This window comes from Myodes glareolus, chromosome 7, assembly GCF_982192425.1.
Source record: "Myodes glareolus chromosome 7, mMyoGla1.1, whole genome shotgun sequence".
Taxonomy (NCBI): domain Eukaryota; kingdom Metazoa; phylum Chordata; class Mammalia; order Rodentia; family Cricetidae; genus Myodes; species Myodes glareolus.
In genome coordinates this window covers 24,834,615-24,861,202 of record NC_142032.1, presented here as the reverse complement: position 1 = coordinate 24,861,202, position 26,588 = coordinate 24,834,615, and the positions used below count along the sequence as shown (strand labels likewise).

The 26,588-nt window shown below is 46.2% G+C and overlaps 1 protein-coding gene across 1 annotated transcript; it reads left to right on the top strand.

Annotated features, from left to right (window-relative positions):
* Window positions 1–2,974: 2,974 nt before the first annotated feature.
* On the top strand, window positions 2,975–8,516 carry Hhex (hematopoietically expressed homeobox). Its single transcript, XM_085693834.2, has 4 exons — window positions 2,975–3,370; window positions 5,364–5,542; window positions 5,724–5,774; window positions 7,478–8,516. Exons 1-4 carry the CDS (start codon window positions 3,007–3,009, stop codon window positions 7,691–7,693), a joined length of 810 nt encoding a protein of 269 aa, XP_085549960.2. The 5' UTR covers window positions 2,975–3,006; the 3' UTR covers window positions 7,694–8,516.
* The last annotated feature ends 18,072 nt before the right edge of the window (window positions 8,517–26,588 follow it).

Sequence of the window (26,588 nt, the reverse complement as noted above, 5' to 3'; positions counted from 1 at the left end):
ATCAGGCTTGGAGGCGAGTGTCGTCACCCACCCAGCTATCTGTGGCACAGTGCTTTAGATTTTTAATATAAAAAGCTATATTTATTCTTTTCTAGTTTTTTATACTCAAAACTTTCAAAGCTACAGTGAAGTTAAAACTATAGCACAACAAAACCCCATGTGTTCTTCACCTAAACTCGCCAATTAGTATTTTTTTTATTTAGTTTACCTTTTTATGTATGTATATATATATATGTGTGTGTGTGTGTGTGTGTGTGTGTGTGTGTGTGTATGTATAAGTATAATGTGTATAATGAACTACTGGAAGGTGCATCATGACCATATCCTTAAATACTTTAGTTTGCATCTCTTAGTATGGGTTTTCTGGTATTTAACTCACCATACGAAAATCACACTTAACAGTACCACCGAAATACTGATGTCTATGTACAATTCATTTTATTTCTCTTTTTACCCCAAGTCCAAAAAAATCCTCTAAGACCTTATCAGAATATCAGAACCCTCATCTCCAACGTTTCACTCAATAGTTGTGTGTCTTTCTTGAATGGATTATTTCCTGAATCAATAAAGCTTTCTCATTAAAATTTATCTCATTGTTATTGTGTATGATGTGTGTTGTGGGCATTCACGCCATGGTGCTCCAATGGAGGTCTCTCCATCTTTTCTGTTTGTTTTGTTTCAGTTTTGAGACAGGGTTTCTCTCTGTAACAGCTCTAGCTGTCCTAGAACCAGCTCTTGTAGACCAGGCTGGCCTTGAACTCACAGAGATCCACCTGCCTCTGCCTTAGAGTGCTGGGACTAAAGGTGTGTGCCACCACCCGTTTTATTTTTATTTTTTATTTTTTTTTTAATGTGGGGTCTGGAGATTGAGGTAAGGTCTTCAGGTTTGCAACATAGGGAGGCAATCTCTCATAGGCTGAGCCATCTCACTAGCCTCAAATATTTTATATTTGTCCTGGCATTCCTCCTGTTTTCCCATCCGCCATTCCTTTATTTTACTTGAGTTCAATGGATTTAAAAATTGTCATAATTTATTATATACTTTCTGAACCTCATTATTGTTGTGTATAACGTGTGCCACAGCAAGCATCTGGAGGGCAGAGGATAACTGTGGATCAAAACTCAGGGTCCCAGCTAGCACCTTGACGATGTATTTTTGAAGCTTATGTAACCTTAAGTAGCCCAAGGGAAGCCCCTTCAAGTTGCCTGTTGTCTTCCCACGGTGTCTGGCACAAGATGTTTTTAAGCTCACCAGAAGCGTCACATGGTTCAGTTCTCCAGGTACTCATAATTATTCTCTTCGAGCCCCGTCCCTCTCTCGATGGGGAGGCAGCGTTAACCCTGTTGCATTACTTCTATCGTTCATGTAGCAGAGTGAACACATGGAGATATAGTCTTCCTAGCTCCCAAGGTTTTAACTCAAATAGCAGCGCTTCATACTCAGTGGTTTGTCTGTGCTTGTAGCTTTTGTCTGTCAATTATTCTGAAAGGTGTCGGTGACTCCATCCCCAAGCAGTTAGGAAACTTTATGGCAAGTCCCAAACGTTTCAGATGAGAAAAGCCCATGGCAATAAACTGACTCAGGCTGCATTAGGTACCCGCTCACAAGCGGTGTTCTAACACCCTAGGCTTGTTGACACCTACTTATCTTCCAAACATCATTTCCTTTGGGAAGACTTTCCCTTTCCTTTCTCAAAGCGACTCTCTCCTTTCCCCAAAATTAGGGGTTGTCCCCTGAATTTTCAGACCATTAGGCACGATTTCTCCCTAGTTACTATATATATTCATTTTGTTTCCAACTTCCATGAGAATACGGACTACTTCTCTCGTTTGCTAATGACACACAGTAGTTGCTCAAGAAATATGTGTGATGTGAAACTCGAACCCAGGTCCTAAAGCTACCCAGTTTTTTTCCCCCCTCTTTTGCCTGATCAGTCCCGTAGCAGCTGAAGATGGAATTCCAAAGGGTAAAATTTAAAATCTCAATAGAAAAAGTCTAATAATAATAATAATAATAATAACAATAATAATAATAATAATAATAATAAAAACCTTAGCAGAAACTACCCAAGTCAAGGTGTGGTCACCGCAGGAGGACGTCAATCAAGAAAATGCCCCTTTGCCCCAGAGGCGAGTGAAGCCGCATAGGGCTGAGGCCACACTGAGCAGCACGCTACGACTTTCAATAGAAAACATGTGTAAAACCTCAGAGCCCGGCTGCGCACAGCTGTGTCGTTCAGGGCCCCGGGACAGAGGTCTCCCCCCACCTCGCTCCCCACCCCTCATTGGATCGAAAAACACCGCAGAGCCTCTGCCGGGCGCCGTAATCTCCAGGTCTTGCCTCGATTCCCATCGGGAGCAGATTGTGCCAGCAACGAGCGGTTCCCAGGTGGAGAATCTGGAGCACCTGCAGCCTTGCCGTCAGTACCCGTCTGGGACGCAGCCAAAGGCTAGGGGCTTCTCCTCGGAGCTCTGAGTAGCAGAGGGGCCCGCACTATACACAGTGCCACCGTTACCCCAAGGAGCGCAGCCTCCGGAGGTTGCCCTGGCGTGCCAGAGGTGCCCTCCTGCTGGCGACCTCCTGGTCAGCGGAGCCCCATCGCTCCTCCAGGGGCCAGACGCTGCCTGAGTTTCGGCAGTGGCGCCTTCCCGTTGGGATCCGCGTTCCTGGCACATGCCTTGTGTTCACTTCTTCGACGGTCGCAGTCGGACTCTCGGTGCCTGGCGCTCCGGGGGGACAGCGGGACACCCTGGAGCAGGGTCCCCAGAGCTCCGCGGCCCGCGCGTCTCGGGGGGCGGGAGCTGGGCCGACGGGGGCGGGTCGGGCCAGGGGCGGAGGCGAGTCCGCGGCCCGCGCCATTGGCCGCAGGGCCTGGCGGCAGGAAGGGACCCAAGCGCGGCCCCACCCCGAGGCTGCCGGAGCCTATCGCCGGGAGCGCGGAGCGCAAATAAATGTAGCGCGGTGGCGCGGGCCGGCAGCTCTGTCCGAGGGGCTGCGGCGCAGCCATGCAGTTCCCGCACCCGGGGCCCGCGGCTGCGCCCGCCGTAGGAGTACCGCTGTACGCGCCCACGCCGCTGCTGCAGCCCGCTCACCCGACGCCCTTCTACATCGACGACATCCTGGGTCGCGGGCCCGCCGCGCCCACGCCCACCCCCACGCTGCCGTCTCCCAACTCCTCCTTCACCAGCCTCGTGTCCTCCTACCGGACCCCGGTGTACGAGCCCACGCCGGTCCACCCCGCCTTCTCGCACCACCCTGCCGCCGCGCTGGCCGCCGCCTACGGTCCCGGTGGCTTCGGAGGCCCTCTGTACTCCTTCCCGCGGACGGTGAACGACTACACGCACGCCCTGCTCCGCCACGACCCCTTGGGTAAGGCGACCGGGGTCTGCGGGGCCGAGCGCGGGCGTCCGCGAGGAAGGCGGGGGTGGCAGCGCGCGGGTGGCGGCGGGGGCGGACGGGAGACGCAGGAGAAAGTTGCGGCGAAAGCTCTGAGCCGGCGACTAGCGGGTGCGCGCGGGGACAGGAGGCGCGGGGCCCCCGGTGGCTCGCTGCCGGCGCTGGGACTCTCGGCGACTGATTGCTTTCCCTGCACCTTGCAGACATCGGGGCGAGCGAAGTCGGGAGAGGCCTGGGACGCCCGGGGTAGTAGTGAAAGGCAGCCCTGGCCACGCGCGTCGGCCCGGGTGGGGCTCCCTTAGCGGGCGACACCGGGAAGAGGACGTCGGGGCGCCCTGAGCCTGGCCCCTGCAGCGCAGGGATAGCTGCCCGGCCGGGCGGTTCCTGGGCTGGGCTTGGTTCAACAAGCTTGTGCAGTGAAGGAGCCTGACCCTTTCCGTTCATACAGGAAATCTTGAGTTCTCGATAGGAGTAAATCTGGTTTCTGAAGCTGTTAAGTGTTTTCCTGGCTGCATGAAGCAGACCCTTCCCCCGGAGTAGTGCACGCTGCTGATTATTTTATCGACATCCTCAATACAGACAAATTCAGGAAACACTCGACGTCTGATAGGCAGGATCCGTTTTTCTGATATTGTTCATTTCCTCTGTGTGGGATGTGACTTTATGGCAGCTAAAATAACCAGTTGCTTCCTCTCGGCCTCCCCCCCCCCCCCTTTGGAGGCTGTTTTGCACTAGTCTGAAGCCTGACGCAAGCAAAATCTCGAAAAAACAATGCCAGCTTTGAAAATGTTTAGGTGTAGGCCCGAAGGCAGAAGAACGGACATACGGACGCACCGCTACTACTTTGGAGTAGGAAGGTGCAGACCCCGAACAGTTAGGAAGGGCGGTGAAGACAACGCTGTCTGCGTGGGATTTTCGGGTTCCCGCAATGTTCCTAAGAAATAAATAAGCAACGGTGACGGAGTTCGGGGCCCGAGTCCCTCCTCTCCTGCGCGGTCCGATGCCCCAGAGCGAAAAAGAAGGGCTCACCAGGGTTTAAAGTCAACACCCTGGCAGTTTCACTGGGGACCTAGGAGAAAATTAACATTTTAATGAATTAGCATTTTAATGCCAGCATTATTTTGACGCAGCCTCCAGCGCTCACCTCCTCTCACCGCTACCGGGATTTGGGGTGTGGGTGTTATAATTCTGTACTTTAAAAGTTATATTTGTATTTTTAAAATTTCAACCTGCAGGGTGTGTGACCGCCCCCCCCCCCCATCCCCTATGGGACAGGAACGGCCCTGGGGTAAACGTTTTCACAGAGATCGCCTTGGTTTCCTTGGGTTTCTGCTGGGCCTGAGTAGAAGGAAGCTTTTTTTTTTTTTTTTTTTTTTTTGAGACAGACCAACAGGAAACACATTGACGGAAATGTTGCCATAGCCCACGGGGTGGCTTTAACTGGCCGCCCCCGCAGGCCGAGTGTGAAATCAGAGGAGGCCGAGGTGTGCTCCAGCCACGATTGGAGGCCCCACTCGAGGCCTAACACGAGCGCCCGGCTAGCGCTTCTGTGCAACCATGCCTTAGGAAGTTTAACAATCCCACTCCCCCCCTTAAATGCCCCCACTGGATCCTTTGCAAAAACTTAAGTACACACAAGAGCTGGTCGGTTAAAGAAGATCGCGTTTTAAGCCCGGCAGGGCTTCTCTCGGGGTTGAGAAGATTTGTTTGCATTTAGCCACAGGTGTGATGGTCGGGTGGTGCGGTGTCTTGAGCATCCAAGCTGGTTTGTGTGTTAATGCAGTTTAGCTGACTTTGTGCGGTGGTTGGGGCTATTGAGTCCCTCTGTACACCTGAGAATGTATGGGCTGGGAACAGGTCTGCGTTTTGGCCTCCCCACGTCGTGTCCCCTGGGATCAGGTAGGTCTGGGGACTGCCCAGAGGACCCCAGCGGCCGTGGTTCACCCGCCGTTCTTCTGGCCCACAGGCAAGCCCCTGCTCTGGAGCCCCTTCCTACAACGGCCCCTGCACAAAAGGAAAGGTGGTCAAGTGAGGTTCTCCAACGACCAGACCATCGAACTGGAGAAGAAGTTCGAGACTCAGAAATACCTCTCCCCGCCTGAGAGGAAGCGTCTGGCTAAGATGTTGCAGCTCAGTGAGAGACAGGTCAGCTCACTGGGTCCCACAACCCCAGCTGGTTTCTAGGGCTGAAGAAACCACGGAGCGGTGCGCTCTGGGCACGTTCTGCCTCTACCCAACTGTAGGACATAGTCCCAGTCCCCTCTCCGCTCCTCCCCAGGTCTCTCGGGATTTGGAACTGTCTGTAAACTTGCTTTCTTTTCTGTAGGTCAAAACCTGGTTTCAGAACCGACGCGCTAAATGGAGAAGACTGAAACAGGTATTGACACGGCTCCGTTTCTATGGAAATAAATGTTTGTATCATGTTATCTAAATGCGGAGACCTGTTATGGGTTGTATGCAAAAGTCATTTGAAGAGACTATTTAACCTCTTCACCTTGATTAAAAAGGCAAATAGTCCTGCTGAAATTCAGGATGAGTTGCTCAGGTGGCACTAATGCTAAAAGCACCTAATGCAGTTCCTATATCAATTAGCTAGGGCTTCACACACCGGCCAGTAAACCGCCTGGCTAATTGTTTTATAAACCCCATATGTTGTTTATCTCATTAACGCAGGAAAGATAAAGTAATTGACAGTAAATGACTTAAGTAGTTATCTTTGGGAGAAAATTGTTTCTTTTATTTACACAGCCATAATAAAACCAGGCAGGATTCAAGGGTAAATATAAAGACACAAACACCTTTAAGTCTTATTTGCACTTTTTGAAAAGAATTAAATATCAAAGAGTTTAAAAATTATTATCCATCTTTGCCAGCTCTTAAAATGAATATAAAACACATAAATTGCCAGGCCTATTTGGAAAGTAGCTTAAACTTCCTAAGGGGTCCTTCAATAACCTTATTAAGAAATATGCAATTAAGAAAAAAAAAAAGTAAAGGGAGCATCCTCCAAAGCTACCCTGCTGACTTAGAGCTAAAGATTTGTTTTTGGGGTCCCAGATGGGATGTTTCCAGTTCTCTGACAACCGCTGAATGAGTCCTGTGCACCTATGCTTTAAATCAGAGAGGATGGCTTGGAACAAAACGGGTTGCCAAGTGGGAAAATTTAGTGTGGATCTTAAATTGTATTGATCACACTTTATATTTAAAAAGAAAAAAGATGCTATCCCAAAGGACATTTTGAAACAACAAAAAGCTTCCTGTAGCTTTATTATTCGGAAGTCTTTGAGGAGTCCCCTCTCATCACTAACCTTGTATGGTTTCTTCAGACTTGCTCGCTGAGGATTACAATGTTTCTCTATAGTGTTTATATCCCTGTTAGACACCCATTAGCTTAAACACTCTCTGGCTGGACTTGGTTCTTATTCAATGGCTTGGAGCTAGTTTCCCAATGACTTTTAAAATGGTACTTTCTATGAAATGTGGGGAACTTTTCCCCCAGGAAATTTTGCCTAGATTTTAAGCAAATTGCAATCGCTTCATCAATATTATTTGGTCCTGTGATTTTTCTTTGTCTTGATTTTGAAATTTGGTACACAGTTATGTGTATATGTGCTCATAAATTAATTACTTCAGAAGACCAACAGAAAAGGATTTAATCTATAATTTTGAAACTTCTTAATTTAGTGTATGTTTTTCTTTTTCTTTTTTTTTCTGGGGGGTGGGCCTTAGTATAACAAATCAGCCATTAATATTTGTTCTTTAAGATGATAGAAAATGCTGTCTGGGGCAATATTTAAAGAGCAAAGACAGTGCAGCCTGGGCTGAACTGAGTTTATTTTTTCTCCTAAGCTGAAAATCTTGATCATGGATCCGTGTTACATATAATCTCTCTCTGATGTGACTTCTCCCTCTTCTTTCAAATGGGGACAAGAATCACAAGTGTGTCTTCTTAGGAAAGAGATTTTTAGATGAAAACAGTTGATAAACTAAACTCTATAAGCAAGCTAAAGGTTAGGGGGAATCCATTTTGATTTTTATGTCTTTGATCTCACCATCTGCATTTTCATTCCCTTCTTTCAGGAGAACCCTCAAAGCAATAAAAAGGATGAGTTGGACAATTTGGACACTTCCTGTGGCCAGGGCCAGGACTCGCCCAGTGAACAGAATAAAGGCGCCTCTTTGGATAGTTCTCAGTGTTCACCTTCCCCAGCTTCTCGGGAGGACTCTGAGATCTCAGAGGATTCGGACCAGGAAGTGGACATTGAGGGTGACAAAGGCTACTTTAATGCTGGATGACGGTCACCCGCGTCGTCCAGAGACTGGACTTGCAGATAATGTTTTGCTACAAACTGGAAGACTATGGGAGAGAAAAAGAATGGCATTCTTGTAGTGTTCTGAAACTGTTTAGTGCACTGGCTAATTAACAAATATGCATTGAAACCTTAATTTTGACTTTACAGATGGTATATATATATATATATATACACACACACACACACACACATACACACACACACACACATACCAGTTTTAAGTTGCTTTGATAAAGTGACTAAATGCATCCCCATTAATTTCTATTTATGAGAAATAATTTGAGCTTTCATTTAAAACTTAAATTATAACTTTAAAGGTTTTAATAGGCTGTGCTTGAATGACTTTTCCTAAAATCTGTGGCTATACCCTCAGACTTCAGAGGGTCACTTAGAAAGGGGGCCCACATTTGTGGCTTCTTGGAGCAGTTTAAAAGGACACTCTCGACTTTTACATATACCTTACATTGCTCCCTTAGCTCCAATGCCATTCCCGAGCATCTGGCTCCAGGGGTGTGCGCTTATAAGCAAGACAGTTGATAAGGTTCTGAAAATCTTGTTTTGCTCTCCCAGTGCCTTTGTTAAGGGATGGCACAGTCTGACAGGCAGGGAAACCGACTTGACTCATTTCTGACTGCAGGTAATCCCATGTGAGCTAGAACTAGCAGGACAATTAAATGTAAGTAGATTGTAGATAGTGTATTTTATAGAAACAATGTATAGCATGTATATAGAATTATTCAGTGTAAAAATCCTGCCAAAATGATGTTTGATTTTTTTAAAAAAAATTTTTTTACTTGATGAGTTAACTTTCGTGACCCTGTTGGAATTCTCATTCTTTGCTTGAAAAAGCCTAAACACATTACTTGAATCACTTTGGGGTATGTGTGTGTGCTTGGCACAGGGCTAGGGGTAGGGGGCCCCGTGGGCGGTGGGGTGCCCATCTCCTGGCGTGTGAATTTTGAGTTTTCTTTGGAGTGTTAGCTGGAGCAGATGTGTGTGTTGGGGACCGAGCAGAGCAGGTTGGAGCTGCTAGGAGCACCATCGATTGGTGTGTGCGGCCACTGGCCTTGACCAGCATGAGTCAACAGTGTGTCACCCTCACACTGTCAGGAGCAGAGCTGCTGTGTTTTGTGCCCGGCAAGGAAGGGTTTGGAGGAGCCAGGAGACTTAGAAACTCTGGGAACGTGAAAGTCAGCGGCTTAGAGAGAATCTGAGCGATAGCCACTGCTCTGAGGTGCTAGCCGGTGGGACCAGCACTCTGCCTCGCCCCTGCACACGGGTTTCCCTTTGTTAACTCCATCCAGTGCTGGGGACAACAAGCAGAAGCAGGAAACATTGGGAATCTGATGGCTGGGAAGAGTGGGTAGGAAGAGTGCTGGCAGGCGGATGCGGCCCTGGGTATTAACCTGCTGCCTGTCTAGCTGAGCCCAGGTCTGACGGGCCTCCCACAGAGACCTGAGTAGAGGCCCAACTTGGCCTCTGTGGAGTCTTGTAGTTGTTGTAAACAGCCTGTGACAGAATCTGTCTGAAGAAATCTGTCGCTCATACGTAGACATCCAGGAGAAGATGGATTCTCACACTCTGCCTCCCGAGAGTCCAAGAAGGCCATGGAATTGTGGGTGAATTCAGTTTCCACAAAATACTGAGCACTGACTGGTCCTTAGGCAGAGGGCAAAGGTAGGCCTGGAAGCTTAAAAGTCGTTGTAATTTTAGTTCTTTGTCTCAGAACTTTGAGAGAATGTCCCAATTGAGCTACGTGACAGGCTCCAGGTCCCCCAGTCCCAGCTCAGTTCATGCTCTGCCCGGCCCTGAGTGTCAGAACCCAAAGGAGCCATCCAGAGGGAGACTTTTGTTTCCAGTCAGTGGCAGGCCCCTAGTTCTAGACCTGCCTAACTGGTTACATGAAGTTTCAAAGGCCATAGTCGGTCTGCTCTGAAAGCGGCACTGTCTGTATCCACGTTCTGGAGAATGAGGCATTTGAATGGAATTAAAATGATCCTGAAATCTCTGTGTTTCATTGCTGGAGATAACCTCTGGGTAATGTTTACTCGCGGGAGGAACTGGATCATGACTGCTAGGCAGAAGGTCAGCAGCTTCTGTATTGATTGACACTAGAAAAGCTAAGGGGTGAAATCTTGTTTTAAAGTGGACAATTCGCTGAAAGTCTGCTGTTTTCCAATTGGAAGCTAGCCCAGGTTCCCTTCAAGTCGCTCGGGTTCTGGTTCTATACGTGTCCTTAAGACTTGAGCGTGTTGGTTGGAGGAGGCACAGCCTTCTCAGGACGCAGGTTAGCATTAACTCTTCAGAAGGTGCTGTTACGGACTAATGGATATTTACAGACTCTTCCTACAATCCAGACATTTCCCCCTTGTTTGTCCTTTGGCTGGCTCACGTTGGAGCGGCATAGATGGCCCGTATGGTACAGCTCCTGTCTTGTTCTTTAACTCTTTTTATCAGGAGATTCAACTTGAAAAACGGTTATCATTTAGCAGAAAGACAAACAGAAAAGCACATTTTTGTAAGCAAAACGTTAATGATTGGAAGAATTGTCCTAATTTCGCCATGGCAGTGTGTGATTAATCCCCTGGGTCGTGTACTTATACTTTAAGTTATTCAGTTCATTGCTCTTTGATATCCAGAATCCTGCCTAACTTAATAGGGTATTGATCTTGCTGGATGATGTACTTTGACTCTTTACACAACATCACTTTTAAGGATGACTAGTCTGTTGCATACTATTTTATTTAGAGAACTCTTGCGTAAGGGTTCTTTTTTCTTTTTATGGTTTTTCTCAGGGTGAAAACTGATAAGACATCTTGTGGGAAAAGCGGAAACCATCGCTGATAGTGAAAGTACCTATTCTCTCTCAGCATCTCTGACAAGTTCTTTCGTTTGTGGTTTTATCACTGTGAATATTCAGCTTGGTTAAAATGTGGACAGGACAAGGATTCAAGAAAGCGACTATTTAGGTTCGGGTGGGGGGGTGGGGAAGTGCCCTTTACTAGGGCTGGAAGACCCCAGAATTTCCACTCTAGCCATACTGCCTGTGGAAATGATTTCTCTTTAAAATCCCGTAATTTGTGATCCAGTGAATCTGTGACTGGAGGTTTTATACACACATGAGTGCGTACACACACGAGTGCGTACGCACATGCACACGTACATACACATACAGACACAACGGAATGTGGAACACCAACACCAGCCACCCTGGATGTTATCTTGTCATAATAATCACACTCTGTACTAACATTTACTTTTTATCCACTGGGTTTTTTTGAAACCCCAGGTGGACTCTGTAAGAGCCCAGGATAAGTTCGTTCTTTTTTTTTTATTTTTGTTTTTGTTTTTGTATTGTTATCTAAACATGAAGCACTTGGCAGATTCCTTATCAGAACTTGAAGGTTCACAGAACAGCAGCTCCTGAGGCAGCTGTAGTAACCCGGAGGCAGGCAGCCGGGAGTCCCCTCCCTGGCTGCCTGGGGATCTGTATTCTAGCCTCCAGCCCTTTGGATGCCACACTTGGGAGGAGTCATCTGTACCTGAAGCCCAGTGAATGCCACTGGCCGGCAAACCCAGGAGTCTAGGCCGCAGCCCGTGTCTGCAGACGTTGGACACGCACAAATCTCTTCAGACTGAGCCGCTGTAGGAAGGAGAACTTGGAGCTGCCATTTCCTGGCTGCAGAGGATCATGACTTTGGAGCATCCGGTGGCCACCGCAAGCTTTTCGAAGCTGCCCACGGTTTTCCTGCACAGCTCTTATCTTTCTTTTCCCTTTTCTAGGGGAAGGAGGAGGTCATTGATCACTTAGGGTGATTTTTTTTTCAGATGAAAACCAGTGAGAACGGCTTTCTATTGTAGAAAGTTTAGTCAATGTGTTATTTTTCTAATCCTCCTTTAGGATCCCTTTTCATTTGAAAGGGGAGTGAGTGCCATTACAAAAACAAGAGCAACAATTAAAAAACCTTAAGATATGCAGATGAACAAGTATGGAGGAGCTAACAGTAAAGGGTCCCCTCCCAGTATTCAAAAGTACTTGTAGGGAAAGAGGCCTGTTGGGCCTGTCTCAACCTTTATATTTTTATATATTTTATAGCTTCATCATATCCTTCCATCTTTCCTCACACTTTCTTTTTTTTGTTCTTATTTATTCTCCCATACCCAGGATGCTTTACACTCATTTAGTTTATTTTTCCATTAAGAACAGAAAATGAATAATCTCAGCTCTTTAGATGTCAGTGTAAGGGGCAATGTTTTCTTGAAATTTGCATCAGCGTTCCTCTTTTGGCTGGGCTGAGAATCCCTTAACTGTGTGAGGAGTCAAGCAGTACCAGGACCTCCCCAGAAGATCAACAGTAACAGAACTGATAGGGTCCAGGCACTTGGCACCCCTGGGGCACATGGATGCTTTGGAGAGGATGGGGCAGAGCCAGTCAGGGCTCATAATTTGAAGAAAGAAAATGGGATGCTGGCTCATAAAGAGGCTTGGCCAAGAAGTCAGGTCTGGAGGTGGAAGAGGGCAGGGAAAACGTACGGCTTTTATCATCAAAGGTTTTTGGATTTCAGGATTTTGCTAAGGGATTGTATACCCATGCTCTCCTCCATTCCTTGCTTTTGCATGTACAGTTCCTCTCTCTGAAGCTCCCTTCTGCTGGGTAACCTCATGGCTGTCTCCTGACATGCACCCTGAACCCAGCCATCCTGCTAACTAAACCAAAACAAGGACCATTTCCTTGTTTCCTGGGGGAAATGGCCGTAATAAAATACACGACCTCGCTTGAAGTACTTTGGAATGAATGTTTTAAGTTAGTATACAAAGCAATGAGTTTTATCAGGGGCTCTTCATTCATGTGGGTCGTAGTTTATTCTCATTCTTTCTCCTTCCCACTCTGCTCTCCTGTGTACCCTCTTGGCCAGCCTCTTCCTTCTTTGGGTTAGCCTCCCTGTTTTTCACGTTCATACCCTTGGCTCTCTCTTTTCCCCACCTCCTTTACAACCCCTCCCTCTCTTTGTACCTCTTTCTCTCTCTCTCTCTCTCTCTCTGTCTCTCTCTCTCTCTCACACACACACACATACACACACACGCTCCACACACCTCCCCCCGCCGCCCCAAAACAGGGTCTCTGCTACACAGCCCTGGCCATTCTGGAACTCTATGTAGATCAGGCTGGCCTTGACCTCACAGAGATCCACCTGCCTCTGCCTCCCTAGTACTGCACACTTTATTTCTAGATTCTCTGTATATGAAAACAACAAGCAAAAACATTTGGTATTTTTTCTGAATCTGGCTCGTTTTGCTTGATGTAACAATTTCCACTTGTATACATCTTCTTGCAAATTAATGGTTTTATCTTCCTTTACAGCAGGGTGAAATTCCACTGATACACCTGGTATATCTTTCAGAGCATTCAAAACTTGTCTGCCTCTGGTCCATGTTCTTCCATGTTCCAAACTGTATAGTATATATTTCTTTTAGGTTATCCACCACTGCGTGTTTTGCAAAAAACTCTAAACATTACAGGACAGCGGCTTCCTTCTGTTTCCCCGGCATCCAGGACTGTATTTGGCATGTTATAAGCTTTTAATGGACATTGTACAACAGAATGAAAGTGAAAGCTGTCTCTTCCCCAAAAGGTAAGAGAGGCATTTTTCTCCTCCCCGAGGCCGGCATCATCATCCTATTTCTCATTCTTTGGCCACAGGAAAAACACTTCTAGATGGCTCTAGGAACACCGCAATTACTCATGGGTCCTGATGCTGGAGAGAGGCCCAGGCTTTAGAATGGGTGGGGAGAGGACACAGGAGTCTATGGAAGCCTAAATAAGCATCCAGAGAGCCTTCCCCATTTTTACAGCATACATTTTAAGAGGAAGTGCTTCTGTGGTTTTTATTGGCTATCTTTCCTTCCCAACTTGACCATTTCATTCAAGGTCCAATTCACACTTCTCAATTTCAATCATGAGTTTTATTGAAAGTATGTCAGCTTACTTAAAAATAAAAAAAGACACTGTTTGGGGTGGCCTGTTATTGCGATTTACCAGCATCGCCATTTGGCAAGTGGAAGCAGGAAACAAATGTTTTTCAATAATTTCTGCAAGTATTTCACAAACTGCAGGGAATAGAGAGTGTGTTTATGTAAAGTTTTCACTCTCCTTAGCTTCGAGTGGAAATCCACATTATGACACACTTTCCATTAATCGTGAATTAGACCAGGCTAATTCAATTAATGTCTAAAAAATGTCCCCTGAGTATAGCTTCAGCTGTCCAGAGGAAGTGGTTTCTTAGACACCTGCCTCCCATAATGACTTGATGTTACGTAGGTGGAGGGGAATGAGGCACCCATGATGTTATATGGTGGGGTTTAGTTAAACGAAGGTAAGGTTGTTAGTTTCACCAAGCAATTACTTGATTTCATTAAGTCTTTAAAGTCACCGGGACATCATTTTCCAGAAGCAGCTCCCGTTGTTTAGATGATAATTTCAGGCATTAAGAAAAACACAGTGCTAGCGGTGACCAGGGAATTTAAGCCTACAATTCTTGGTATGTATTATTTGTTATTAACCATCGTGTCTGAACATGAGGTGCTGATACATTTTTATCTGCATAGCATTTTATTTTTCGAGGAAATTTTTATTTGAAGTACCACATCTATAATTTATACATTTTTCTAAAGCAAATTTTTAGTTAGATGTTTTTATTTAGTTTTGGTCAAGGTCATTAGCCTAGGCTGCTCATTAACTTGACTTTTTTCTGTTTCTGTTTTTTTTTGTTTGTTTTTGTTTTTGTTTTTTTTTCCAAGACAGGTTTTTTTTTCTGTAGCTTTGGAGCCTGTCCTGGAAATCGCTTTGTAGACCAGGCTGACCTCAAACTCACAGAGATCCACGTGTCTTAAAGGTGTGCGTCACCACCGCCTGACTGCTCACTAACTTCTTACGTAGCACAGGATGATTTTCTTTCCTTTACCTCCCAGGCCTGGGGTTACCCGTGTGCAACACCACACTGGGTTTATGTGATATTAGGGACTAAACCCAGAGCCTCATGAATGCTAGACAAGACGTCTACCATAAACTACAGCCCATCCCTCATGATACTTGAAATAGTTTATCTAAGCAAAAAACTGTACCCCAAAATTTATAAATGACAGTCTTCACGTTTTGTAACAAGACTAATTTTTTATTTATTAGCATGTATTAGTCATACATAATAATTGTTTCATTATTGACATGCACACACAGAATGTATTTGATCATATTGAGTCCCCATTACTCTTTCGGTCCCCTCTCCTACTGATCCCTTCCCCTTCCTTTACCTACCTAGCCTCTTCTACCTTCATGGCTACTCCCCCCACCCCCCCATGACCAGTGAGTTCATTTGGGTCACTTACAGACGCGTAGGTGAGGGGTATTTATAAGAGCATGGGTACCTTACTAGTGTCTACCCTAGTGAAAAAGAGTCTCTCCCTTTCCCATCAGTACCTAACGGGTAATAATCCTCAGGGGAGGGTGCAGCCCCCTCAAACCCCTACCCATTCCACAACAGGATGTTGATAGGCTCCACTTGTAGAGGCCTTGTGCATGTAATCACAGCTGCAAACTAAACCCTACCAAACAGTCACTTTCCATTCTGGGTTCCCTTCAGCCCCTGGAATCCCCCCCCCCCCACCTCCTACTTGCTCTAGCCTTGAGCCTTCAAGGTTCATCACTTCGTTACCTTTGCGGCGTGATAATATTTTATCCTGTGAGTATATAAACTTGGCTTATCCATTTCTGAATTGATAGACCTTTTAGTTGTTTCTTGCTGTTAACCATTATGAATAGTGATGCCATGAACATACATGAATAAGCATTTATATATTTATTTTGGTTTTTCGAGTCAGGGTTTCTTTGTGTAGCTTTGGCTGTACTGGAACTGGCTCTGTAGACCATGTTGGCCTCGAACTCACAGAGATCAACCTCTCTGCCTCTTGAGTGCTGGGATTAAAGGCATGCGCCACCACCACCTGGCCCAATTAATCTACTTTTATTTTGTTCCTTGTGCTTCTCAATTTACGTCTAATGATCCATTGTCAAAACTCTATCTCCAACAATGACTTTTGGAATGGTTTTGAAACAATAAAGATAAAATTGTGTCAAACAACAAGTTGGCTTGGAAGAAAAATCTTAGGTGTACTCACTGCTGTAAAGGAACGTACTGAGTTAAATTATCTGGTGGTCCAGGTCTTAACCAGCATCTTCAGAACTTCATCACCACCCCACTCGTCCTTCCTCCAAAGAGGGGGTCTCTCTTCATGATTGTCACTTTTAGGCCTAGAAACTTCAGGAGAGAGAAGTTTCACCAAACACATGTGGACCACAGTGGTTTACATGCTCATCCATCCCTGGCCTGATCAGTACCTCAAAGATGAGCCATGACGACTGTCACGGTGTTGGTCACTTTCCCAGTCCTGATGAAAGGCACGAGTGAAGGTCATCCCCATGAGAGGCCTGTGAACTCACAGGGAGCACTCGGCTTCCTAAAAGAAAATTAAGGAGGTTCGAACAGAAAATGAGAAAGTAAATGTTCATTAGGTGTCTTAGGTTTGCTATTGCTGTGATGAAACACCATGACCAAAAGCAACTTGGGGAGAAAAGGGTTTATTTGCCTTACACTTCTGCATCGCTGTTCGTCACTGGAGGAAGTTGGGGCAGGAACTCAAGCAGGGCAGGAACCTGGAGGCAGGAGCTGATGCAGAGGCCATGGGAGGGTGTTGCTTCCTGGCTTGCTTCCCATGACTAGCTCAACCTGCTTTCTTATAGAACCCAGGGATGGAACCACCCACAATGGGGGTCCTGCCCCATCGATCACGAATTAAGAAAATAGTCTACAGACTTGCCTATAGCATGATTTGAGACCTTTTTTTCAACTGGGGTTCCCTCTTCTCAGATGACTCTAACCTGTATCAAGTTGACATAAAATGAGCCAGGAGATCGGGTGAAAACTTTTTAGCCTCAAGTGGAAAAACGCTTTTTGCACAGCTGCTGGGTTTCTACCCACTACTGGACTCACGGCCGCGCTGCCTTTGATGGCCAGCTTTTGCATGAGGACTAGGCCAAGTGTTTTTGGTGGCAGGCCTCTAGAAAAGATGCTCCCCCATCATCCTTCATGCCGGGAATTAAAGCTTCGACCCTGGAGCCAAGTCTTCTGACTTCAGAGCTCACCCACTACTGCAATGCTGCTCCGTTATTTCCCATTCTTTCCAGCAGCCAGTCTCCTCTACCTGACTTGACCATTTCATTGAGAAGCAAAGTTTACGTCCAAGGAGGATGTTATAAACTTCCAACTCTCTCTAACACCCAGGTAATGTCTATCTCCTGTAAAATTCTGGATCCAGAGTATAGGCAGAAGTCTGGGCCCCTTCTCCCATGTCAACGGAACAGTCTTTCATATTTGTGGAGGCTCTTCGGCCTCTCACCCAGCAGCAGGTGATCAGAGTTCATCCCTGAGCACAGTCCCCACTGTGCTGACAAGTACTATCATACCTGAGGATGAATCAGATGCGTCTTCTCCATTTTCACACCTTGGCAGATGCAGCAGGACTGTTCTATCTGGGGGAGGGATGTCTCAGAGGCACCATCCACTTTCTGTCCTTCTCATGGGCACCTTGAGAAGATCCTCTGGTGCTCGGAACAAGATGTCCCCCGTACATCTCTGGCATTGAAACACCTGGTTCCTGTTGATGGCTATTTGGAAAGAATTAGGTTTGGCCTTGTTTGAGGAGGTGGACTTTGAGGTTTCAAAAGCCTTCTGCCAGCCCTGGTGTGCTCTGTCTGCCTCCCACTTGTAGAGCAAGATTTGAGCTCTCAGCTGGTCCTTCTGCCAGGCCTTTGCACCTTCATTTTGGAAGCTATTCTCCACCCCCCACCCCCCAGATGGGTTTTCTCTGTAGCTTTGGGACCTGTCCTGGAACTAGCTTTAGTAGATCAGGCTGGCCTTGAACTCACAGGGATCTGCCTGCCTCTGCCTCCCGAGGGCTGGGAGCTGGGATTAAAGGTGTGTGCCACCACCACCCTTGGAAGCTATTCTTGTGAAATTTCTTTTGTTTTTTTTGAGACAGGATCTCATTATGTAGCTTTGGATGTCCTGGAACTCACTGTGTAGACCAAGCTGGCCTGGAATTCATCAGAGAGATCCATCGCCTCTGCCTCGGGGACTAAAGGCAAACACCACCACACCTGGCTAAACTCTGAAGTCTTAAACCCAATTAAATGCTTTCTTTACAAATTGCCTTGGTTAGGGTGTTTTATCACAGGAATGGGGAAGTAACTGAAGTAGGGTGTGGCGGTGCGCACTTTTAATTCCAGCACTTAGAAGGCAGAGGCAGGTGGATCTTTGTGATGGATTTGAGGCCTACTTGGTCTAAATAGTGAGTTCCCAGACAGCTAGAGCTACCAAAAGACAAAATTAAAATAACACCCCCCCCCCCCCGCCCCCGCTCCAAGAAAAGTAACTGAGGAAGAGGCCAAAACAAAGGCATGGCAAACAGATGGGATTTCCTCTTGAATCTGGATGCCTGGAAATCTGTGTATTTCTAACCCAGTTTTTAATTAATTAATTTATTGTTTATTAATGCATGGTATATGCATGTATACATTTTCACATGTGTACAAGTGTGTGTGTAGGCTGAGGTCAATGTCAGATCTCCTCCCCTATGACTTTTTTGTCTCTTTGCTTTTCAAAACGAGGGTTCTCCCTCATGGTAACACTACCCTGGCTGGCCTCGAACTCAGAGATCCACCTGCATCTGCCTACCAAGGGCTGGGTGGGATTAAAGGTATGTGTCATCACCACCTGGCCGACATCTTTCGTTTTAAGGACAGGGTTTCTTACTGAACCTAGGGCTCACTGACTAGACAAGACTAGTGGCCCAGCAAGCTCCTGGGATCCTCTTATCTCTACCATTCCAGTGCTTGGACCACAGGAGTGCACCTTGGTGCCTGACTTTTTACGTGGGTTCTGGGGATTCAAACTCAGGTCATCAAGCTTGCAGAGCAACCACTTTACAGACTGAGTGGATCTCTTCAGCGCCTTTACTCATGTTTGTGGTGATTACCTGTTCTCATTTTCTGCCCAAAGACAGCTTATGTGATTGTATACCCTTGGAAGGGCTTGCTATGATGTGGAATTCAGTTCTCTTGGTTCCTTTGCAACTCAACTCTGATAGGCTAACAAAACACCATTTTGTTGGCTTTCTGCCTTTTCCTTGCTGTAGATGTGGAAGTGACATCCTTGTATGGCTTTCAAAAGTCTAAATGGAAAATGAGCCCCAAGTCTCAAATTTCCAAGAGAAGTTTTCATAGAAACTGGGAAATACATTATTAGCCTATGTCAAGTGCATGCCTGTAGTCTCAGCTTCTAAAACCGCGGCAGGGGGTTGTCTGAACCTAGGAGTATGTATGTAAAGAAATACGTAATCTCTTTCTCTCTGTCTCTCTCTGTATGTATCTTCTTTGAAAGTGTATGTGTTTGTGTGTGTGTGTGTGTGTACACACGCGTGTGCATGCGTGCGTGCACAGGCACATGTGACTGAACGTGTGCCAGTTAGTCGACAACTTGTAGGAGTCAGTTCTCACCTTTTACCACATGGGTTCCAGGAATCAGTTAACTTAGCTGTCAACAATACAGATCAGATTAGGACAGAGGAACTGGCCGGTTGGAAAACTGGGAAGAAACAGCCCAGGTTGTCTGGCTTCTCTGACGCATTCACTGGTCCCAGGACTCTGTCTCTTAAAATAATAAAGATAGACTAGATTCAGAGAGTGTGGGATGGGAAATAAAGGATTTGGTGGAGGAATAAATATGAAAAATTTGGCCCATTTTCTCCTTTGAATAGCTATACAGTACCTTACCGCCATAGAGGCTTTGAGAGCGCCATTAGACTAGAGAAATACATTTAATTTCATCTAGTGCAATGTTTCTAAAAGTTTGTTTAGTTATAGAAGCCTTTGCTTATGTAGGGCCCATTGTTTCTTTTAGAATTAATCTTCCGTAAAAACACTTTGGGAAATCGAGGTCTAGAATGATGGTATTTTGTTTTTCCTGGGACTTTCCCCAGTCTTTTGGGTCATAAGGCACTGCTCTAGAAAAACATATTTCTTTGGGATAGTACCAGAATCCCTGGGAATATTGCTAGGGCCCAAGACCACCATGAAGTCTGGCTGCTGAGTGGCACTTTGGAATGGCCTTAGTCAGTAGTCTATGATTCATCTTATGTGCTGTGAATGCCAGGCCCAAGGCGGGCCTGGAACCATGAGCCTGACATGCCAACTGCTTGGAGGGCGGAGACAAGAGGCTAGGACACTGGGGGCCTGTCTAGACTGCAAACTGAGTTCAAGGTCACCATGAGTAACTTTGTAAAAGTCTTTTTTTTTGAATTTGAAAATACAGATGATGTCCTTGGATATCCACCAATGGCCCTGCAAATACGGAGCCCTGTAACTGCTGACAGTCTGACTCTCATGAGCCCAGCATCTTTGGTCCCCAGTAAGGACACTGAAACCTGTGTGCTGCTGGGACTTAGAGCTAGCCCTGGGAGGAACGTTGGGCACTTAGTTTCCTTTTACTTCTCCCTGGCCATTAATGTAAGACATCTCCTCCGAAGAAATAAAGTTGCTTTGTGACAGAAAAAAAATGGCTGGGGCTTAGCAGGGGTTGGGAGAGGGAAGAGTATGCTTAGATGAGAGGTATACAAACAAGAAACTTTAGTCTCTGGAACACCCTACAGATCTCCACTGACAGGCCCCTCCTAACCTGCCTGAAATCGGTAACAAATCTCTTCGTGGTCTCTGCAGTTACAAATGGCTTTGATGCTGTGGGTGGGGCAACCCTATAGGTGATGCTGCTATTGCACAGTAGGGCTAGATGGGAACCTTTTTTTATATCCATTCCCCCTCCACCCCCACCGCCGCATTATTCCTATGCCTGTGATTAAAAACCCAGGCCCTGGTCTGTCCGATAGGTTTTAAGAGTGGAACTTCGGGTGCCGATCCTCCAAGCCTCAGTGGCATCGTTGTCTCTTCAAACAGCTTTTATACCTGTTGTTCCTGTTCGCTATCCCTAGCAATGACCAGGACAGCTCCCTGGAACTAGCAAGCTAGCTCTCTGGGAGGCACAGATCTTTGGTCGACCCTGATTAGGCAGGTTTGGAAAGCGTACTGCTTGTATCAGTGAGTGCAGTTTTTCGAAAAGTCGTTTTTTAGAAAGCAGGATTTACGGGTGAGGGTGAAGCTCGGTTAGTAGAGCACTTGCCTGGCGCTGTTGGAAGCCTGAGTTCAGACCCTGGCGTTGTACACCCAGACCTGTAATTCTGGCGCTTGGGAAGTGGAAGGCAAGAGGATAAGAAGAAAAATCGGGATTTGTATTACCTAATATCCCCACAAGATTGTCCTGCTAAGTACACAGGACTAGAACGGAGGACTATGGACTCCAGCCATGTGATAAGTCCAGAGCTTGCCAGTATCTGGTCCTGGGCTGTCTTGCGTCTTTTCTCTTCCAGCGATCTTATGTAACAGGTCAGCAGTAAAAGTCCTTGACCTTCGCCCCCTTAGCTGAACTAAATGTCTCATTTTTCTTTTCTTTCTTTATTTTGAAAAAAAATCTGACTTTATTTACTTAATCAAAAAGAAGTATATTGTGATAAACTTAGAATATTTTGCTTTCCAATGATTTCTCAAACCACTTTCCTTTTCCAATTCTATTTTTAGAATACAGACAGCCAGGGACACTAGCATCCTTTTGAACTTGGGAGGAGGAGGCAGAAGTACCAGGAATTTGAGGACATTCTTGGCTAGTAAGTGAGTTCAAGGCCAACCTGGTCTATAAGAGACTTTATCTCAAAAACAAACAAGCAAGCAAACAAACAAACAAAATTGCTGCCAGCAAGTATGACAGGTTTGGGGTTTTTGTTTTTTGTTTTTTGTTTTTTTTGTTTTGTTTTGTTTTTTGCCTATGCTGCGAAGTCACAAACTTTCCAGGAAAATAATAGCCAAGGTTTATCAGGTATTGTCTGCACACCAGGCACTGGCCCAAACCTCTGTGCACCTCTGCCGTTGGACTTCTAAAATATTCGATTTTATTCTATATGTGTGAGTGTTTTGCCTGTGTTGTCTGTTCTGCCTGCGTGCAGCGGCAGCGGAGGCCAGGAAAGGGAGCTGGATCACCTGGAACTGGAGTTACAGATGGTCGTGCGCTGACATATTGGTGCTGAGAATGGAACTCGGGTCCTCTGGAAGAGCTGCCACTGCACTTAACCTGTGTCTCCAGTCCCTCTGCTGCTGAACTTTGCTGCAATCTTTTAAAATATTTACTATTGTACTTCATACAGTGAAAAACTGGAATCCCAGAGACGCTTCCTTGCTCTCCTGAGATCTTGCAGTGAGACCTCAGCACAGGCAGGCTCTCTGCAAGGGTTGGTGCCTTGACTGTGGTAGGAATCACCCTTTGGTCAGCAGATTGGAGATATTGAAAATTACCTGCTTTAAAAAGATACCCACAAATACTTCTTGAGTGCGTCAGACAGGAGAATCCTGCTGTGGGCTAAGGACGTTTAAGGGGCATGTTAATCAACGAGTTAGATGTTAATCAATGAGTCCATTGAAGATGTCCCACGGCATGTCCATTGGAGGCATGAACTACCATAAAAACACACAAGCAGGACAGTCAACGGCAGGCAATGAGCAGTGACTTCCTGGAAGAGCTGGCATTTATGATCCCCTTGAATGACAAACAGTGTAAACCCATGGAGAGAAGAGAAAGGCAGTTCCCAGGTGCCAGTGAGGATAGGGGTGGGGTCTATAGCCCTACCATCCTGAATGTGTCTGATCTCGGAAGCTAAGCAGGGTCAGGCCTGGGTAGTACTTGGATGGGAGAAAGGAGTGTATCAAAATCTGAGGTCTATCCCCTACAGGCTGTAAAACTTCATCTTTGGGCCTCAGTTCCCAAGTTGCTGTTTTAGTTTTTGGAGACACTGTTCCGTTACATATCTGTCCAGGGCCTCTTTATGTAGTCCAGGCTAGCCTCCAGCTCGCAGCGGCTAATGCATCTGAAGAACATACGGGAGGGACTGGCTGGGACACCCTCACTCTTGGGCTTCCTGAGTCATTTCTGGGGCCGCCATCCAGCACTTGTCTGGGACATAGAAGCAGGCAGCCTTGCCAGGGCTGCACTTCAGTCAAATGATTAAAAGGGGTTGAGCCACTTCAGCTCCCAAGACAGTTTGTAAAGGAAATGAGCTCGGAGGCTGAACTCCAGCGGTGTAGCGAGGGGCTACTGTAATCGAACAAATGGGCTGTTTATCAGCTTTCTATCTGTCTCTAACAAAACCCTGTGAAATGAGGCATTAAACTCCTGGTGTTTTAAAAAAGAGGACAAACACTAGCCAATTTACTGGAGTAGAACAGACTGAGCCAAATGTTTAGTTTTGCATTAAATCTATATCTGGCATTTTCATTAAAAGGGGCAAAATGTAGACTTTATTGATGTTTCAGTGCCCGTCTCAGATTAATGCTTAACGTTGAAAACTGGGCATGAAATCGCAAATGTATCTGCAAACACACGCAAAGGGGCAGCTAAGTGCTGTGTGCTTGCTCCCAGCCAGCCTTGCTGAGGCTGCCGAGGGTTATTGCAGGGCTTATTTGGCTGCCCTTGCATCAGCTGTGCTAGGTAATATCCCTGATTGCTTAGTTAAATATCCTTCTAGATAGAGGGAAAGCATGCACAAACGAGGAGACCGTATCATTTTTGTGTAATGAACAATTAAGTCATAATATGCTTCTTGATTCGTAATTGATATTCCCAGGAAAATTAGGTTACTATCCTCTTGATAAACAGAACCTAAAACTAAAATGAAGTTCATTCCATTATGAGAGAAGACCTTTTATTTTTCATAGCCTTAAGTCTTAACTAACATGTTCTTTATATTTGTACATTCAAACGGCTAAGGAGTTCTATTGTGCATCTCACCAGTTAGAACAATAAACTTCAAATGATGTGCAAACGAGAAATGCTGCATCTGGGCATGAGGAAGGAGCAGGGTCATTTCTATGGAAGTGAGTTCTTGAGTCAGATTCCCTGGGTTCAAATCCCGGTTCTGGCGCTTACTGGCAATTTCTGATCAGTAGATTTACAGGAATTGGAGCAAAAGAGGGTTAGTTTCTCAGAAGAGAAAAAAAATTTCAAGAGTTGCTAGGAGCAGGAAACTAAGAGACTTGTAAGTCAGTCAGCTCTGTTTGGCTCAGGCTAAGCCCCTCAATGGCTCTTTAAACCTAAATCTTCTTATGGACAAATGTAGGTCCAAATCTGGATGCCGATATATCTTCTCCAAAATGTAAGCTTTAATCTCACGCATGGACCTCAGTTCTCCACTGAGCTGAGGAGCAAGCCGCCCCTCCGTGGCTTCTTTGGCCAGTTTGCTCCACATTTCTGGGATGCAGGATGACTGTTCAGTAACAATGTTCAAACTGTTACTGACTTCCTGATCCAAGACCCACAGGAACCAGTGGCTGAGAAGACTCAGGTAGCATGCAGAGAATGGTCTGTCCTCAGGGAAAGAAGAAAGTGGGGTGGCTGGTACTGGTTGTGTTCCCTAGGCTGCTGGCCATCTGTTTCTGCTTGCTTGGGACGGCTCTTCCTCTGAAGAAGAGGCAAGTGGCAGGAGGGTACAAAAGCCTGGGTGTTCTTTTTCTCTCTCCCGCCCTTCCTCCCTCCTGCCCTCCCTACCTTCATTCCTCCCTTTTACCTTCTCTATACTAGGGACCAAACTCAAGACCTTTTGCATGGCAGGCAAGGCAAGCGTTCTAGCACTGAGCCACATCACTGGCTCCTCAAATAATGTCTTTTCTTAAATAGACTGACATTTTTTTGTTTGTTTGTTTGTTAGTTTTGAGCTCTGTAGCAGAAGCTGGCTTTGGATGTCCTATACAGCCCAGGGTGACCTTGAAGTTGAATCCTCTTGCCTCTATCTCCCAAGTGCAGGGATTAAGGGTGTGTGACACCACATTTGGCCCCAAAAGTCAGGTGTTTTTGCTGCCACATTACCTTTGTTCTCATCAAAAAGATGTGACCAAGTAGATACAAGAGAAGGTAGCTGAGCCACCCACTGAGGAGGGGAGAGAGAGGCATAAAATCGTGAGACCTGAGCACATTCGCTGCGGCCAGCTGGAGTAGTCAACAGTTTTCAGAGCCGTTCCCCAGGAAGCACAGCCTTTCGGGGTGAACAGATTCAGTTAAGTGTTTGTGTGGGTTTCTAAGTACCTTTCTATTCTGTGCCAATGACTCGGAAATTGGGGAAATAACCACAGACTATTTACTGCACATTTGGAAACCGAGAAGTGTCTTTCACTTTTGCCGTTTTCCACATTATTTTGACTGAGCAGGTTCACTGTCCTTTCGCCTAAGACCAGGTGATCAACTGGGCTCCAGGGCAGAGGCCTGAGGGGCCTCCTCTGGTGAAGACCTTCTTGAGGGTGACCTAGTCACATGGCAAGAGACAGGGGCCACAGATGTCAACAGGGTTTTTGTTTGTTTTGCTTTTGTTTTTGTTTTGACAGAGGCTCTTGTAGTCCAGGCTGACTTTAAGTCACTATGTCGCCACTGAGACTGACTGTGACTCTCTTGCCTCCTCTTCCTGAGTGCTAGAATTTCAGGAGGGTTTGTACCACCATGCCCTGTTTATGTGGTCCTGGGGGTCAAACTCTTACTCAGCTCAGCATCCTACTATTTTTATTCATTTTTTTTCTTTCTTTCTTTTTTCTTCCCAGACAAGGTTTCTCTGTGTATCTCTGTGTATCTGGAACTCAGTCTGTAGATCAGGCTGGCCTCAAACTCACACCTGCCTCTGTCTCCCAAGTGCTAGGATTAAAGGTGTGTGCCACCACACCTGGTCACTATTTTTATTCTTTAAAGAGTATCCTATCTATCTATCTATCTATCTATCTATCTATCTATCTATCTATCCTATCTGTCTTGTGTGTGTGTGTGTGTGTGTGTGTGTGTGTGTGTGTGTGTTGGCCAGAGAACAACTTGCAGGAGTCGTTCTGGCCCAGGAGCCTGCTGATTCAGCTCAAGGTGTCAGATTTACCCGCTGAGCCATCTTGCTGGCTCCCAGCATCTTATTTTTTACCTAACTTCCACGAAACTCTTAAGGCTTGGGGATCCCCTCGATTCAGGGGGGGACAGAGGAGAGACATGGAGACTAACTGGTAAAATATACCATCTCCATCCATGATCCAGTGGGGCCAGATCTTTCTAGCTTTGTCCAAGACGTCTCTGGCATGATCAAGGCTTCACCTCTCAAAGCCTCTGACATCTCTAGCCCTAAAATAGTTCTCGGGTTAGCTACGGTTTCTACTGCTGCGAAGACACACCATGGCCATGGCAACTCTTAAAAAGGAAACATTTAATTGGGGTGACTTACAGTTCGGAGGTTTAGTTTAGAATTTAGCATGAGGCATGCAGACAGACATGGTGATGAAGAAATCGCTGAGAGTTCTACATCTGGATTGGTGTAGGCAGCAGGAAGAGAGATATGCTGGGCCTGGCTTGAGCATTTGGAACCTCAAAGCCCACCCCCAGTGAAATACTTTCTCCAACAAGGCCACACCCATTCCAACAAGGCCACACCTCCTAACAGTGCCACTCCCTCCAGGCCAATAGGGACTATTTTCATTCAAACAACCACAGTACTCATAGCAACAGACCTACAGTATTGCTGTGGGTGCTAAAGGGACCAATGCATATGAAGCCCTTAAGGGAGGGCCTCACCCAGAGCAAGCTCTGAGCACATGTTAGCTACTGCCACCACTGTTACTCAAACATTGGAACGGCTTCCAGAGGATCAACGCAGG